This window comes from Sus scrofa, chromosome 3, assembly GCF_000003025.6.
Source record: "Sus scrofa isolate TJ Tabasco breed Duroc chromosome 3, Sscrofa11.1, whole genome shotgun sequence".
Taxonomy (NCBI): Eukaryota; Metazoa; Chordata; class Mammalia; order Artiodactyla; family Suidae; genus Sus; species Sus scrofa.
This window is the reverse complement of record NC_010445.4, coordinates 55,211,952-55,230,362: the sequence shown is the minus strand read 5'-3', so window position 1 is coordinate 55,230,362 and position 18,411 is coordinate 55,211,952. Positions and strand designations below refer to the sequence as shown.

At 37.5% G+C, this 18,411-nt stretch overlaps 1 protein-coding gene across 11 annotated transcripts in view; it reads right to left on the bottom strand.

The window, feature by feature from the left end:
- TSGA10 (testis specific 10) overlaps positions 1-18,411 on the bottom strand; it is a 121,920-nt gene that overhangs the window by 89,266 nt on the left and 14,243 nt on the right. For 3 of the 11 annotated variants that reach the window (XM_021087203.1, XM_021087198.1, XM_021087201.1), the window contains exons 3-6: positions 11,854-12,069; positions 3,254-3,319; positions 1,561-1,728; positions 1,013-1,168 (exon numbers count right to left, since the gene is read on the bottom strand). In XM_021087203.1, the coding sequence (XP_020942862.1) occupies positions 1,013-1,168; positions 1,561-1,611 (207 nt within the window). In that variant the 5' untranslated portion in view covers positions 1,612-1,728; positions 3,254-3,319; positions 11,854-12,069. Of the gene's footprint in view, positions 1-1,012; positions 1,169-1,560; positions 1,729-3,253; positions 3,320-11,853; positions 12,070-12,508; positions 12,650-18,411 lie in introns of all 11 variants that reach the window. The other 8 variants (XM_021087209.1, XM_021087205.1, XM_021087204.1 and 5 more) reach the window with 6 other exon arrangements.

Sequence of the window (18,411 nt, the reverse complement as noted above, 5' to 3'; positions counted from 1 at the left end):
GCCTCACCCACGGCATATGGAAGTTCCCAGGCTAGGGGTCCAATCAGAGCTGAAGCTGGTGGCCAAACCCACGGCCACAGCAATGTAGGATCCCAACCACATCTATGACCTATACCACAGCTCATGGCAATGCTGGATCCTTAACCCACTGAGCAAGGTCAGGGATCAAACCCGAGTCCTCATGGATACTAGTCAGGTTTGTTACTGCTGAGCCACAACGGGAACTCCAAAATTTGATATTTTTAAAAGAACTCATATTGGTAATGTATGGGGTTTAATATTTGTTGAGTAAAGAAGCTATCTGATTCTTAGGGTTATATAATTTTAAGCTAAAAACTACAAACTGATTTTACTCTCTGAAATTAAACATATCATACAGCAGTTCCTAAAGTGACTGAGAGTACATCAAAGTTACGTGTTTGTATTTTGCACCCCCCCAATCCAAATCTTTTTACTTTGAACTCACCTTACCCTATCATTTAACATTTTCCCCATCTCTTATTCCAAAAATCAAACTATTTCTATGCGTGTATACAATCTTTTTTGGATATGGTGATAACGTATGTGTGTGTGTTTATACAATTATATTGGAAATATATTTCATTTCATTAAGACTACAATAAGAGGAATTTCCATTGTGGCTCAGCAGGGTAAGAACCCAACATAGAGAAAACAAAAAACAAGAAAAGAATCCAACATAATGTCGTGAGGATGTGGGTTCGATACCTGGCCCACAGTATCCTCAGTAGGCTAAGGATTTGGGATTGCTGTGGCTGTGGCGTAGGTTGCAGCTGCAGCGCAGATTCCACTCCTAGTCCAGGGAACTTCCATATGCTGCGTGTGGAGCCATAAAAAGAAAAAAAAAGAATATCATAAGAACAAAGGTTATTCCCAAATGTTAGACTGCTTTTATTGACAGGTTTTAAGCATTATTATAGAACTTAAGGAATTACATATATCTAGACTTCAATGATAGTATTTCCCTATTTTGTTTACTTATAAGTAAGTTTACCTGTTCATACAGAAGAAAGGTCTTGTCTCTCTCAGAAGTAAGAACCTTGACATTACCCTGAATTTCTGCCAAATGACGCTCATATTTTTCCAGCATGCATTTGAGTTCTTCACGATCTCTTGTTGTCTTCAAAAGCTCCACATCACAGTTTGTACCCTACAATTATTACATAAGAAATCTGAAATTCTTCTTTGACACATGTTACAAACAGAAAGGTGCTACTGATGGCAGCACACAATCTGTAGTTAAGCAAAGAGGATGATATAACAAAAGGATGAAAAAAAGTTTAAAAATTGCCTCTCTTAAACAACTTCATCCCAAATTGCTCCACGTTTGTCTGATTACCTTCCAACCATTATTAATGTTGGGGAAAAGAACTAATTTCAATGGTCCAGTGTGCCATCAAAGACAGGTCTGTCTCCCAACCTCCTTGACACACCAATTCATGCCAAATTAAAATGAATTACTTCCAGATTAAGTAAATCAAAGAATAAAAGTCATTATTTGAGCAACAAACTCTAAAATATTTATAAGTTTCCAAAACCTACCCGGGAAGACGGAGATGGGCGTCTTGGGCTTTTAGATCTACTTCTGATCATCTTTCTCAGCTTGAAAGCTTCCCTCTTGTAGTAATCTCTGTCTGCCTCTAAAGTCTTGACAAAGGAATCAAGTCTGGAAGGAGATTTATTTTGTGCTTTTTCAGTCTCTAAAATTATCTTGCCAAGGAGGAAAAAATTAGGCCATTATTTCAAGCTAAACTATAACATCATTTTCTTTTTCTTTTTAGGGTCATAACCACAGCATATGGAGGTTCCCAGGTTAGGGGTCCAATCGGAGCTACGGCTGCTGGCCTATACCAGAGCCACAACAACATGAGATCTGAGCCACATCTGCAACCTACACCATAGTTCATGGCAATGCCGAATCCTTAACCCACTGAGTGAGGCCAGGGATCAAAGCCTCAACCTCATGGTTCCTGATCAGATTCATTCTTGCTGTGCCACGACAGGAATTCCTATAACATCATTCTCTAAATGAAAGCTGAAAACAAAGAGGATCCTCAAAAACAATAAATTTGGTATTTAAAAATAATTCATCAGGGAGTTCCCATTGCGGCTCAGCAGTAATGAACCCAAGTAAGAACCATGAGGTTGCAGGTTCAATCCCTAATCCCACTCAGTAGGTTGAGGATCCAGCATTGCTGTGAGCTGTGATGTAGGTCACAGACACGGCTCAGATCCCATGTTGCTGTGGCTCTGGCGTAGGCCAGCAGCTGCAGCTCCAATTTGACCCATAGCCTGGGAACGTCCATGTGTCATGGATGCGGCCCTAAAAAGCAAAATAAACAAATAAATAAAATTCATCAATACCTTTAAAAAAGCAATTAGAGATCTTTCCTTCCAACATTTATGAATGTACTATATTTTTATTTTACTGAAAATGTCTCTACATTTACCCAATAATTTTGTAGAAAAAAAGAAATCTCAGAGGCCAGAAATGTCTCTTGTAACAGACCTAGTTAAAAGTACTAGAAATGGAATTAGTTTGCTTAGATAAACCTGTATGCGACTATTAAAGCATCTGTTCATAGCAACCAATTATTTGTTCTATAATTGTTCAGTGAACAAATAATTAAATGAATGCTGGATATTCTATACCTATATACACTTTCAAGTGTATTCCCATTCATATTAATATACTTAGAAACATTTGTTTTACATTTATTTTTCCAATACTTTATTGGGAAAAAAGTACAGCTATACTTTCAGAGAGGGTGTTTCAAAGATTTTAAATAACATCATTAAAATTTCTAAAGAGAGCAATTTTCATTTCACATTATTAAAGAAAACGTATTACTCAGAACTACATAAAATTGGGCAAAAATATTTATTACTAGGAGGAATAAAAGTTAATGTATGGACAAACACATCTTATATTCTGAGAATTACTCACAGTCATCATTTTAATCAAATAACACCTAAGGGCATTAATAAAGCCAACAAAAAGTTCTCTCCACCTCTAGGAAAGAAAGGACCGATGACGAGATGGAGCAAGAACAGTACTACTCTCACAGATGGGAGAATCATGGTGTACCAGGCAGAGAGTGCTGGTTTTAGAAAACAAACATTTTTTCATTGTTCACAAAATGCATGAGAGCCAAAACATATGTACAATTTTTTGCAATCTTACTAACAGAATAAAAATGATTTCTTAACATATATTTATGAAAAATGTACTTACAGATCTAAGCCTTTTTATTGTATCTTCCAATACTATTATATTATTTTGCTGGCAAATGACTTCAATCTGAAAAAACAAGCAAATAAAATTGTTATTTAGACATAAAATGTTTAAACTGATTTGGCTGCAAAGAGAGCATCAAAAAAGGAAGACACTTAAGGAGTTCACGCTGTGGCACGGTGGATTAGGAATCTGACTGCAGTGCATTGGGTCACAGCTGTGGCTAGGATTTAGTCCTTGGCCTTGGAACTTCAATATGCTGCAGCCGTAAAAAATAATTTTTTTTTTTTTTTTTTGGTCTTTTGTCTTTGTAGGGCCGAACCCTCGGCATATGGAAATTCCCAGGCTAGGGGTCTAATCAGAGCTGTTGCTGCTGGGCTATACCACAGCCACAGCAACGCCAGATCCGAGCCACATCTGTGACCTACATCTCAGCTCATGGCAACACCAGATCCTTAACCCACTGAGCGAGGCCAGGGATTGAACCCACAACCTCACGGTTCCTAGTCGAATTTGTTTCTGCTGTGCCATGATGGGGACTCCAAAAAAATAAATAAGTTTTAAAAAAGGAAGACACCTGGAGTTCCTGTCATGATACATTGGAAATGAATCCAACTAGGAACCATGAGGTTGTGATTCAATCCCTGGCCTCGCTCAGTGGGCTAAGGATCCGGCGTTGCTGTGAGCTGAGGTGTAGGTCACAGACACAGCTTGAATCTGGTATTGTTGTGGCTGTGGTGTAGCACAGCAGCAACGGCTCTGATTAGACCCGTAGCTGGGAACTTCCATATGCCCGGGTGCAGCCCTAAAAAGGGAAAAAATAAAAAAGGAAGACACTTAAAAATAAAAACATGCAGATAGTGAATATATTATGAAACAAAAGATAGTGTACTCTTTTATGTTTACCTATTTTTGATGGTGAAAGAATCTAGAATAAAATAAAGCAGTTCTCTTAAATTATCCAATGTTTTGCATAAAATACTGATTTTTTAAAAATTATTTTTACTGGAGTCTAGTTGAGTTACAATGTTGTGTTAGTTTCAGGTATACAGCAAAGTGAATCAGTTATACATACACATACATCCATTCTTCTTCAGATTCTTTTCCTATATAGGTTATCTTTTCCTATATAGGTTATCACAGTTCTATACAGTAGGTCACTGTTATTTATCTATTACATATATAATAGTGCATATATACTAATTCCAACCTCCTAATTTATCCCTCCCCCCATGTTCTCCCTTTGGTAGCCATAGTTTGGTTTTAAAATCTTTTAGCCTGTTTCTGTTTTTCTGTTTCTGATTTTATTTAACAAATTACTCCTCATAAGCTGGAACAAAATGTTAATACTAATTATAATTCTGAACATGGTTATAGGGAAGAGATAAAAGAATGACTAGAATAAATGAAGTTTTCCCAAATCATAGTCAGAAGTGATTGCTTTCTCCTCTGAACTCATTTAATAGTTTAGTTTAATCCAACCCACAAAATACTTCCTGGGGAGTTCCCTTCGTGGCTCAGCCATTAACAAACCTGACTAGGAATCATGGGCATGCAGGTTTGATTCCTGGCCTCGCTCAGTGGGTTAAGAATCCGGCGTTGCTGTTAGCTGTGGTGTAGGTTACAGACACAGTTCGGATCCCACATTGCTGTGGTGTGTGGCATAGAACAGCAGCAGTGGCTCCAATTTGTCCTCTAGCCTGGGAATTTCCATATGTTGTGGGTGCGACCTTAGAAAGCAAAAAAAACAAAACAAACAAACAAAAAAAACCCACCACTTTTTATATCAATTTTATGACATTTTATGACATTGAATATATCCAGTCATACGGTATAGCCCCCTTCAGTCATACATTTAGTCTATGTCTAGACTGTACATCCCCAAAGAACAGGGACTGTGTTCTTTTTTTTTTTTTTGTCTTTCTGCCATTTCTTGGGCCGTTCCTGCGGCATATGGAGTTTCACAAGCTAGGGATCTAATCGGAGCTGTAGCAACCAGCCTACGCCAGAGCCACAGCAACGTAGGATCTGAGCCACGTCTGCAACCTACACCATAGCTCACGGCAATGCCAGATCCTTTAACCCCAGATCCTTTAACCCAGTGAGCAAGGCCAGGGACCGAACTCGTAACCTCATGGTTCCTAGTTGGATTCGTTAACCACTGTGCCACGACGGGAACTCCAGGGACTGTGTTCTTACACAAAGCTGTAAAGTTCTTTGTTAAAAGCTGGCATCCTGGAGTTCCCTTTGTAGCTCAGTGGTTGACGAATCCAAATAGGAATGATGAGGTTGCGGGTTCGGTCCCTGGCCTTGCTCAGTGGGTGAAATGATCCGGCGTTGCCGTGAGCTGTGCTGTAGGTTGCAGGAAAAAAAAAAAAAAAGCTGGCATCTTAGTTTAATGGATTTATTTCTCAATTCATAAACCTTCCCCTTGTTATTCTAAATTAAAATGTCTCCTGCTGTGTTTTTAATTGGAATTTTTTGGAATTACTGTTTCTCATTTGTTCTTTAGACCAAAGTTTTAAGATTTCTCTGGTAGTTAATACTTCAGTTTATGAAATACTTAGGAGTGTTATAGTGTGAAATATAACTTAAGTATAGTTTGGATAAGCTTATACATAGTTTTGAATAATTTTCAATGCTTTTTTTACTATGTAAACACTATATTGAATTATGTATTAAAATGTTCATACAAATTAAGTATAAAAAATTTATCTAGTATCTGCCAAAAATTTTATCTAGTATGACACATCCTTGTAAAAAATAAATTGAGGAGTTCCTTATGTGGCTCAGCGGGTGAAGAACCTGACATAATGTTTGTGAGGATGTGGGTTTGATCCCTGGCCTTGCTCAGTGGGTTAAGGATCTGGTGATGCTGCAAGCTGCCACACAGGTCAAAGATGCTGCTCAGACTGGATGTTGCTGTGGCAGTGGCGTAGGCTTCAGGTGCAGCTCTGATTTGAACCCTGGCCCAGGAACTTCCATATGCTGCACATGTGAGCATAAATTTTTTAAAATAAATACATCTATACATTTGGAACATAACCAACAATATGTAAACTGAGCAGATATATTATGTCTATAGGTATAAGCAGTATGTGTTTGTGGTAGACATTATTTTTTCCTTATATTCTTCATGGACTGAAATTTTTATTATAAGATACTTATTACTTTTAAAAGATAAAAAACTTAATGCTGATTCTACTCCAAAAAAAAAAAAAACCCAAAAAACAAAATTATAACTAGCACAAAAGAAAGATGCTAGCCCATTGTTTTCATTTATTTGACAACTGTTTTAAGAGGGTCTACTGGAGTTCCCTTGTGGTGCAGAGATTTAAGGATCCAGCCTTATCACCGCAGCAGCTCGGGTCACTGATGTGATAGGGGTTGAGTCCGTGACCCAGGAACTTCCACATGCCGTGGGTGCAGACAAAAGAAAAAAAGGGTTCTACTATATGTCTGACATTGTATTACATGTTAGCTATAGCAGTGAATAAAACAGACAAAAACTTGAGCCCTCATACAGCTTACATTCTCGTTGAAAAGAAAAAAAAATCAAAAGAGAAAAGGAAATACATATCAGAAAATGACTGTTGGGGAGTTCCCGTCGTGGCGCAGTGGTTAACGAATCCGACTAGGAACCATGAGGTTGCGGGTTCGGTCCCTGCCCTTGCTCAGTGGGTTAACGATCCGGCGTTGCCGTGAGCTGTGGTGTAGGTTGCAGACGAGGCTCGGATCCCGCGTTGCTGTGGCTCTGGCGTAGGCTGGTGGCTACAGCTCCGATTCGACCCCTAGCCTGGGAACCTCCATATGCCGCGGGAGCGGCCCAAGAAATAGCAACAACAACAACAACAACAACAACAACAAAAAAACAACAACAACAACAAAAAAAAAGAAAATGACTGTCATTCAAAAAATGCATACTGAGCACTGACACCTGTTCTAGGCACTTGAGTTAAAAAGGGGGAATAAAACAAAGATCCTCGCCTTTGGACATCCTGCACTCTAGCTGCATAGACAATAAAAAATAAACCTAACGAATACATTATGCAGTACACTGAGGGGGAAATTGCAGAGTTAAGGATATTGAGGGTGTTTATGAAGGAACAGTTTGGAATTTTCAATAGGGTGATTGGTGAAGTCCTCACTGAGAGAGCTCCTTATAAGAATCTGGGGGAAGAACATTCCAGGCAGAACATATGTCTATAGCAAAAGCCAAGAGACAGCTAAATTCCAAGAAATAGAAAAGAAGCTAGTTAGGCTACAGCAGAGGGAAGGCAGGAGGGAGGCGGAAAGTGGTAGCAAAGTGCCAGAGAAAAATGAAGCTGGGGTGGGGGATAAACATGGGTGGTTGAGGGGAGAAGGAGTTTAAAATTTTACATAGGCTTTACACTTTGTCTTCCACATGACAGGTTTTGAAATATTTCTGAATACAAAGTAACAATAATGACAAGAGCTACTGGAGATCCAGTCCAATAATGCCACCATGTTAATTAAAAATGTAAACTGGGAGTTCCCTCCTGGCTCAGTGGGTTAAGGATCCTGTGCTGGAACTGCTCAGGCATGAGTCTGATCCCTGGCCCAGGAATTCTGCAGCCCCCCCCAAAAATGTAAACCGAATGAAGAAACTATTAATGGTAAAATTGCAATTCTGTTTCTTCATGTTTCAAAACTTGTGTTCAGGAATCTGGGAAACACTGTATTAAGGCATGAATGATAAATAACTCAAGATTAAAAGATAACAGGAGGCTTATGGTTGTAATGGCTTTAAAATATGTTCAAAAATTCTAATACTCCTTCCATCAAAAAAGGGAGCTTCATTTCTCCTCTTAAGGGTGGGCTATACTGAGTGACTCATTTTTAACAAACAGGATAGGTGGAAGTGATGGTATGTAACTTTTGAGAATGGAATCACAACAGGCACTGGAAATTCCTCCTTGCTGTCTCTCTTGGATCACTGGCTCTGAGGGAAGCCAGTTGCCATAAAGAACATGTAAAACAACCCCAGGGAGAGGTCCCCCTGGCAAGGAACTGAGCTTCCTGTCAAAAGCCAAATCTGTATAAGCCATCTTAAAAGCAAATCCTCCAGTACCAGTCAAGCCATAGCTGCAGCTTGGCCATCACCTTGATGTCAATTTCCTGAGAAACCGTGAACCAGAACTACTCAGCTAAGCAGCACTTCAAACTGTGAAATATGGTGAAGCCATTAAAGTACAGGAGTAATTTGTTACATAGCAACAAATAATACAATAGTAAATACTAAAAACATTTTAATGGAATAAACGGTGGAAGAAGTCACTCTGTGGATTTTAAAAATATGACTACAAGTACACTAATACTATTTCAGTTCTAGACAAACTAACCATAGCTTTAGTCTCAGACTACCTATGCATAGCCAAAGAATAATCTCAAATAGTGGAGGAACCCAAACATTCTTTCTCTCTCTTTTGTTTGCTTTTTGTTTTTGTTTTTGTTTTTTGAAGTTTTTTGCTGTTGTTGTTTTGTTTGTTTGCTTATTAGGGCCCCACCTGTGGTATATGGAAGTTCCCAGGCTAGGGGTCAAATCGGAGCTATAGCCACTGGCTTACACCACAGCCACAGCAATGCCAGATCCAAGCCGAGTCTGTGACTTATACCACAGCTCACTGCAACGATGATCCTTAAGCCACTGGGTGGGGCCAGAGATTGAACCTGCATCAGGATTCTAGTTGGGTATTAGTCAAGTTTGTTACTGCTGAGCCACACGGGGAACTCCCAAATAAGAAATTCTCTTGTTTCAGGCTCACCCCACAAATCAAATAATCTCTCTCCAATGACGGGATGTCTACACTGCACACCCAATAACTTCATGATAACAACATGCATATTCCCAGCACTGATCATGTATCTTTCTAATCCTCATTCTGACTGGAACATTTACCTAACTGGGTTGGGCATTTTACCAACCAAGGACTAATTTCCATTTTGTCCTCTGTTAACTTCCCCATGCTTTCCCTGTATCAGCAATGTCATGTCTACCCTAAGACGGCAGCCCACCTCTTTTCTGAACAGCTTTCCAATCCCCAAATACACCAAACGTGCCAGGTCTTATATGGATACCTATTTCCTAGAAACACTCTTTTCTAAGCCAGGTAGAATTTCCATCTATGAATTTAATATTTTCAGTTTTAAGTAAATCCTAGCTCTTTTATGTTAGATATTCTCCATTCCTGAAATTCTCCCCTTTTGGTGGGGGGGGGGCCTTCACCCAGAGCATGCAGAAGTTCCAGGTCTAGGGGTCAAACCTATGCCACGGCAGTGGCAGTGCTGGATCCTTAACTCACTGAGCCAACAGGGAACTCCTGAAATTCTCCCTTTTGACAGAAGAGGATTCACCCTGAAAGAGTACTCACTCACTCTCTGGAATACAGGCACTAACAACCCTTTAAAATTGATGACTTCTAAATGGGGCATTCTCTTTATGGGAATTTGGCCAACTAGGCTTCCCCGAAGTCCAGGAACGAATGCTGTTATTTTTAAATTTGAAGAAGAAAACAAGAAAGATATAATAAAACATCAATCCAGTGTTTTTGATATTTTTTATAATTGACAACTCAATGTACCATTTAACTGTGAATGAAGGATACCTATCATCAAAAAAGAAACAATACAAACAAAATTGAGAATATTTAAAATATTCAAGCTACTTTTAAAAATCTTTCAAATACTTTGGTAGCAACCATTACAAGATAAATAATTTACAAGTTAAAAATAAATTATTCTTATCTACTCTCTTCAGCAGTTCTCCCAAAGATCTCCTCCAGGCAACACTGTTAAAGAAGACTGAGTCCTTATAGTAGAGTAATAAACTTTACATATTTAAATATTCCATTAGTTAGACTTTTCACTAATATAGACTTACGTATCCTTTAGACACTCTAAATAAATGAGGTTACTGGTATATAACAAATACCATCCTACTGTTCATTAATTGGGCTATTATATTTCAAATGACTGTAATAAATAATGCCTTCAACAATACTTATGTTCACAGCTTGATCATTTATTTATAAGTGCTTTATCACATGCTACCATGAGTACCATGTAATATGCTTTACTACATGCTACCGAGAGTACATTAAAAGGATGTTTGAGAAATAACATGTAACAACATTTAGCTTTAGGAAACTACTTTCTTATGGACACAGTTTACTAATTTGGTGATTAATAAAATCAAGATGAATAAGCACATTCATCTGCTATCATTTAAAAATTCAATAGGTTGTCTCTTGGCTTTCAGATATACTCTATGTCTTGCCTATAAGCCATTAGGCAGCAATGAAAAATGAAACTGTCTTCATTTTATAAGAGTTTAAATCCCTAGTTTCTAAAGGGTATAGGAGAGTACTAAAATTCAATCAAGAAATAAAACATTTATCAAAATAGCAAAAAGCTATAGTAATTAAAATAATACAGCAGTGGCATAGAAAATAGCAAATGAATCAATGAAATTAAACAGTCTGGAAACATATCCATGCACATATAAGAATTTAGTAGCTGTTAAAATGACCACAGAAAGCACTGGTCAACCTTGCTAAATGGGTGAAGTATCCAGTGTTGCTGTGAGCTGTGGTGTAGGTTGCGGACATGGCTCGGATCTGGTGTTGCTGTGGCTATGGTGTGGGCAGGCCGCTACGGCTCCAATTCGACCCCTAGCCTGGGAACCTCCACATGCCGCAGGTGTAGCCCTAAAGAGACAACAGACAAAAAAAAAAAAAAAAAAAAAAAGAGGAAAGGAAAGGACTACTCAACCCTACATCACACTAGAACAAAAAGATATTTTAGAAGGATTAAAACTTTATATATATATATATATATAAAGTCACCTGAGCCACCACAGTGACAATGATGGATCCTTAACCTGCTGCACCACAAGGAAACTCCTATTTAAGTTTTTTTAAAAAGGGATAGGACTTAAAAAAAAAAAAAGATCAAAACTGAGAAGTCAGTAAAGATTGATAAATTTGACAACACAGAAATTTAAAACTTTTGTTTAAAAAATACAAAAAATACCTTTTCTTAAAGTGTAAAATAAAGTGTGCATGCGTGTGTAAACAGAAAAGAAGAATGGAAATATACATATCTATTTGTTGGCAGAGACCTCTGCAGAGGAAAAAAGGACTCAGGAAAAAGAGAAATGTTCTATATTCAGAACATTCCTGTTGCTTTAAGTTTTGACTATAACTACATATTACTTTGGAAACTTTTTTTAACTAAGGAAATTTTTTGAACAAAATTTTAAAGTGAAATAAAATGTCCCTATAAGAGACACTTAATTACAGTGTCAAATTAAATTTGACACTTAATTACAGTGTCAAATCTAAAAGGCTTTCAACTGTGTAACTGAGAATGTCACCTTTTCCATTGCATTAATAATTGTATGATGGTTAAAGCAGAACAAAAATCCTGATCAGTAGTTGGATGTTAATTAGACTTACTGTGGTGATCATTTTGCTATATATACAAGTATTGAATCATTAGGTTGTACCCCTGAAACTAATATAAAGTTGTATATCAATTATACCTCAATTAAAAAACCTCATCAGTGATAAATCTAATACCTTTGCTTCTTCAAGTTCCTTGTCAGCAGTATCCACCACAAATTTTTTCTCTTTTTCTAGTTGCTCTGCTAGTTGGTCAATTTTAATCAATTCTTGACAAAGATGCTCATTGTAGCTGGTTAAATCATTTACTTGACTGCTTACCACTTCCTTACTATCCAAGAGTTTCCTAACATATTCTTCCAAGACATGATTTGTCTGCTTGAGATCTTCAATCTGTTATAATCAGAAAGAAAATGATCACATTAAAACATTTCCTTAGCTCCCACCTCAGAACAATTAAGTGAGTGGAATCAGGAAGGGAAGTTTGCTTCTTTGGCAAGGAGACAACTATTTATCTTTTCTTACTTTCTAAATTTTTTACCATGTGACTGTACTACCTATTTGAAAAAATATATTAAATGAAAATTTAAAGGTTTATAGCTGTATCTCTCAAGACAATTTACAACTTAATAACAAAAAAACCCTAGTGCTCATTTTTAATAAAACTATTAGAAAAACTTGCAAAATATCTGCAGAAAAGAAACCAGTCTTAAAATTATTTAATTTTAATAATATCATCATTTAGGCATTTTTTAGAATTACATTTCTAGTTACTGTTATCAAAATATGTTAACTCTTTAGAAAAGTCCTTTTGAACATATCAGTAACTTACTTGACTAAGCTAAATACCAAATCAATCAAGTATTTGCTGACTAATGTGGAGGACCACAGCCTTCTTTCCCAGCCCACTATCAAACCATCAATGGATGAAGAAAAGGGCCCCTTTTTTTTTATCACGAAGGTATCCAAATGCCTTTAAAGGAAGAAAAATATGTTAGACCCATAGAACAATTTCAAGAACTACATGAAATTCAAGATACAAAGATAGGTAACATATCTGCCCTCAGACAATGTATTGTCTACTTGAGAAAATACACATACAGTATGTTAAGTGCCATAAGAGATATATCTGAGATAAAGTGATACCACAAAGCGCCTTTTCCATAGGATTTGTCTCTCACTGTATATTTAACAAATATTTATTGAGCAGCTACTACATTCAAGGCACTGTATTGGTACCCCATGCAAGATGTAAAAAGAAGAAAAAAAAAGCCCAGTCTTAAAGGTGCATCTAAAATTGCTAAATTCAAAGTTCCCACTGAGGCACAGTGGGTTAAGAATCCAACTGAGGCAGCTCTAGTTGCTGCAGAGGTGCAGGTTTGATCCCTGGCCCAGTGCAGTGGGTAATAGGATCCAGCACTGCTGCAGCTGTGATGTAGTCACAGCTGTGGCTTGGATTAAGATAAATAAAAACAGTAGATCCCTTATCTAAACTTATCCTTAGTTCTAACATTATTCTTACTGCAATCATGCCCTTTTCAAATAAATATAGAGATAGCTCTTTCCAAACTATCAAAATCAACAGTTTTCTTTAAAAACTTTTCTGGAGTTCCCGTTTGTGGCTCAGTGGTTAACGAATCCGACTAGGAACCATGAGGTTGCGGGTTGGATCCCTGGCCTTGATCTGTGGGTTAAGGATCCGGCGTCGCTGTGAGCTGTGGTGTACGCTGCAGACGCAGCTCGGATCCCGAGTTGCAGTGGCTGTGGTGTAGGCCGGCGGCTACAGCTCTGATTGGACCCCTAGCCTGGGAACTTCCATATGCCTTGGGAGCGGCCCAAGAAATGGCAAAAAGACAAAAAAATAAATAAATAAAATAAAATTAAAATTAAAATAATAAAATGAAAAAAAACTTTTCTATTACTTGTCACTATATAAAGGAAATATCCTAAACTTTTCTATTACTTGTCACTATATAAAGGAATAGCCACAATGACCTTTATGAACTAGACACCAAGAAGCATGATAAAAGCCTTTTTTTTTCTCTTTTTAGGGCCACACCTGTGGCATATGGAAGTTCCCAGGGTAGGGGTCAAATCAGAGCTGTAGCCATCAGTCTACGCCACAGCCACAGCAGAGCAGGATCCGAACTGTGTCTGCAACCTACCCACAGCTCCTTAACCCAATGCGCAGGCCAGGGATCAAAACTGTGTCCTAATGGATACTAGTTGGATTCCTTTCCACTGCACCACAACGGGAACTCCATAAAAGCCATTATTTTAATCCAACTCTCACTTTGGTATTTTGCAAGGCACACTAACTTGTGAGAGTTATAGGTAAAGAATTTAAACTGTCAAATCCAGGAAACAAGAAAAAAACTTGACTTTTTTTTTAAAAAGCAAAAAGGAAAACTATAAATGCATTTATTTCTTTAGTTCATCTTTTATTTCAAGTAGGCTGAATTTCAGCAATACCTCCTATTCTCTTTTTTGGCCTTCTCCACTCTACAGCTAGAAATTCTTTGAAAATGCACATTTGAGATAATTCCTATAACCTTGTGGTGCTTCACTACACTGAGAATAAGATGGAAAAAAAATGCCATTTATGATTGGCATTGATCCCAAGCCTACTGCCCTGTCCAGCCCTTTGCACCATCTCCAATATACACCTAAGCTCCAGACAAGCCTAAGAAACAACCTCACTAAACTCAATTTAAAACCTGTTGTTAGGGAATTTATTGAAAATATTATATCCTATGTCACAGAACCCTCTTTATAAGACTCTTCAGGGAAAACTTTCTCAGGTCTCGGTTTCAAGAACGCATGTACTTCTTCCGCATACCTGGTTTGTTTTTATCTTTTGGGTTGCATGTTATTTAAAATTTCCATGTTGCCTTTGCTCTAGGAATTTTAATGGAATCTGCAGCCCACCTCAACCACTAGTACGGAAATCCTGTGCAATGATTTCCTGTTTGCTATTCTCATCCCACACTTTCACAAAGTTTCTTCACTTTCCCCCACTCTTATTACCTATTTTCATTACCAGTATTTTTTAAACTATAGGATGTGGGGTAAACAAATACCTTTCAATGTATCTATCCATAAGTCTTTTTGCCTTTGTTCAAGGCTTCAACAGTACAATGTCTCCAAGCAATAAGAGCACGCTAAAAATGTTTGCTGGGTGTTGTGGCACAGTGGAAACAAATCCAACTAGTATCCATGCGGATGTGGGTTCGATCCCTGGCCTTGCTCAGTGGGTGGGGATCCAGCGTTGCCGTGAGCTGTGGTGTAGGTTGCAGACATGGCTCGGATCCTGCGGCTGGGGGTAGGCTGGCAGCTGTAGCTCCAATTCAACCCCTAGCCTGGGAAGTTCCACATGCCGTGGGTGTGGTCCTAAAAAAAAAAAGAAAAAAAAAATGTTTGCTAACTTTCCACTGCACCATGAGAGGTTACATGCTTCTCCTCCAGGAGAGCCCATAAAACTTTTTTCCATATTTTTCTCTTACTATTTTATAAGATGTATTATAATCATTTGTTTACTTCCCTGTGCTTTGCACTAAATTATAAGCAACTTTAAAGGGATCATGTCTCTAATTTCTACATTAACATACCTCTTATTTCTGTTTCATTGATTTATACATCTAGCACATGATGATCAAATTATCATTAAATGAATAAAACAAATACATTATAAATAAATAAACATTCCCCTAAATCAACATCAAGTCCTACTTCTACTGAATTCTAAGACACAAATACTTTAGAGTAGGAAATTAGGAAGCATGTGGCCTCTGGACTGAAGAGACAGGTTTAAATTCTGCTGCAGTTTTTCACCAGTTAGTTAATCTTGGTCAATTTACCATATTTACTCAATCCTAAGAGATGTATTTGGCTTCAGAAAAAAATAAATGGAAGTCTCTTGAGTCTCATCTGTTAAAGGGAGAAAATACCTACAATTTGCAGGATATAGTTAGATAAAACTTCAAGGACAATTTCTGGCAGACAATAGGTACTCAAAAAGTAGCTTTTATTTTTAAAAACTTTTGAAATAAAGGTTCACAGTAAGTTGTAAATGTAGCACAGCGTTTCAAGCGTGTTTAACCCAGTTTTCCCTAACAGTTACATCTTAAATAACCACAGTACAATACCAAACCCAGAGATCTGACATTAGCACAACGTGTGTCTACTGTTCTGTACCATTTTATTACCTATGTAAATTGCTGTAACTATCACTTTAATAAGACATAGAACTACCCCATCACCACAGGATGGCCCTCCCTCAGTTACTTATTTACAGTCAGACTCTCCCCCTCGCATTTAACTCTCACCACCACTAATTTCTATAATTTTGTCATTTTGAGAATGTTATATAAATAGAGTCACATGCTAAAGAGCACAGTATGTAATTGGTTGACATCGGCTTTTATACTTAGCACAGTGCCCTTGACATCTCAGTTGTTATATGGATCAATAGTTCATTCCTTTTTAATTGTTGAATAGTATTTCACGGTATGGATTATCATGGTTTGTTTAATCATTCACCAATGAAGGGAAGTTTTAGATGTTTCCACTTTGGGGTCATAATAAAACAGCTATGAACAACTGTATACATGGTTCCGAGTGGACATAATTTTTATTTCTCTAGAGTAAATTTCCAAGAGTGCAGCTGCTGGGTTGTAAATGTATGTTTTGTTTTTTAGAACTATTTTCCAGAGTAGCTGTACCATTCCCCATTCCCACCAAGAGTGTATAAATGATCCGGTTTCTCCTCACTCTTGCCAGCATTTTGTATTGTCATTCTTTTCTAACTGCTCTTAACACTGTGCCTGGTTATCTCATTGTGGTCTTAATTCGCATTTCCCTGTTGTTTAGAAAGAATGAACATCTTTTATGTATTTATTTGTCAACAATATATCTTTCTGTGAAATATCTCATGTCTTTTGCTCATTTTCTAATTGGATCATTTGCTTTTTTGCTGTTGAGTTTTGGGAGTTCTCCATGTGTTCTAGATTATGGTTCCTCCAAAAGAAACAAGGGTTACAGCTTATCTTTTCATCCTGTTGACGGGGTCTCCATGGGGGGACCTTTCACAGAGCAAAAGACTTAAATCTTGATGAAATCCAAATTATCAATTTTTTCTTCTATGAATCATGCTTTTGGTTTCACGTCTAAGAACTCTTCACAGCCCAAGGTCCTGAAGATTTTCACTCATGTTACCTTTTAAAGTTTAATAGAATTCCATTTTATATTTAAATCTATAACCCACTGTAAATTAATATTTGTTTAAGATGTGAAGTTTAGGTCTAGGCTCATTTTTTTCCCTAAAAGATATCCAACTGCTCCAGCACCTTTTGTTGAAAAGGACTATCTTTCTTCACCAGACTGCATTTGCACTTCTGTCAAAAATCATTTGGCTCTCCTTGGTTAAGCCTACTTCTGGATTCTCTATTCCATATCATTGACCCCTGTCCATCCCTCTAGCAATTCCATACAGTCTTAATTACTGTAGCAATCTATTAAGTTTTTATATCAAGGAAAATGACTCTTTCCACTTGTTCTTTTTCAAAATTGTTTTTTGCTGAGATTCTTTTTATTTTATTTTTTCATTTTCTTTTTTGGCTGTACTTGTAGCATATGGAAGTTCCAGGGCCAGGGATCAAATTCTAAGCCAGAGCTGTGACCTACACCACAGCTGCAGCAAGGCTGGATCTTTAACCCACTGCACCACAGCAGGAACTCCTTTTTTGCTGGGATTCTGATGGGAATTGTGTTAAACTTGCATACTGACTTGGAGAGAAATGACATCTTTACTATGTTTAAGTTTCCATTCATGAACATGGTATGTCTCTCCACTTGTTTAGATCTTTCATTTCTCCTATTAGTATTTTGTAGTTTTCAGAACATAAGTAAGTGCATACTTATTTTGTTAGATTTACATCTAAGGATTCCACTTTCTATTTGAGTGATTGTAAATGGTATTGCATTTATAATTTTGATTTCCAGTGCTTGCTTTGGTAGCACATATACTATAATTTTTATTTCCACATGTTAACTGATAATATGCAAAAAATTAAATTCAAGTGTTTATCTGGTATTCTGACCTTGTTGAAATCATTAGTCTAGCTTCTACATTATAGATTTTATGAGAGTTTCTAGGAAGTAGATCATGTTGTCTGAAAATGGGCAGTTTTATTTCTTCATTTGGGTCTGAATGCCTTTCAGCCTTTCAACCTAGCTATATCATTACATTTGAAGTGAATTTCTTATTGACCACATAAAGCTAGGTCATTTTTTTATCTTTTGTCTTTTTAGGGCTGCACAGCATATGGAGGGTCCCAGGCCTAGGGATGGAGTTGGAGCTGTAGTTGCTGGCCTACACCACAGCAACGTCAGATCCTTAGCCCACCGAGAAAGGCCAGGGATTGAACCTGCGTCCTCATGAATGCTGGTCAGATTCATTTCCCCTGAGCCACAGTGGGAATTCCAGAAGCTAGGTCCTTTTTTAAAGTCCACTCTTCCAATTTCTGTCCGTTGATTGACATATTTTAACTATATGTATTTAATGTAATTACTTTTATGTTAAGACTCAAGTTGGTCTTTTTTGTTTTCTCTGTTTCCTGATTTTTCTGTTTTGTTCTTCAACTCCACCTTCTACCCTCTCTCTAAGACTCCAATGATCCAAACATAGATCTTTGGTTATAGTCCACTTGCCCCTGAGCCTTTGTTCACATTTTTTCA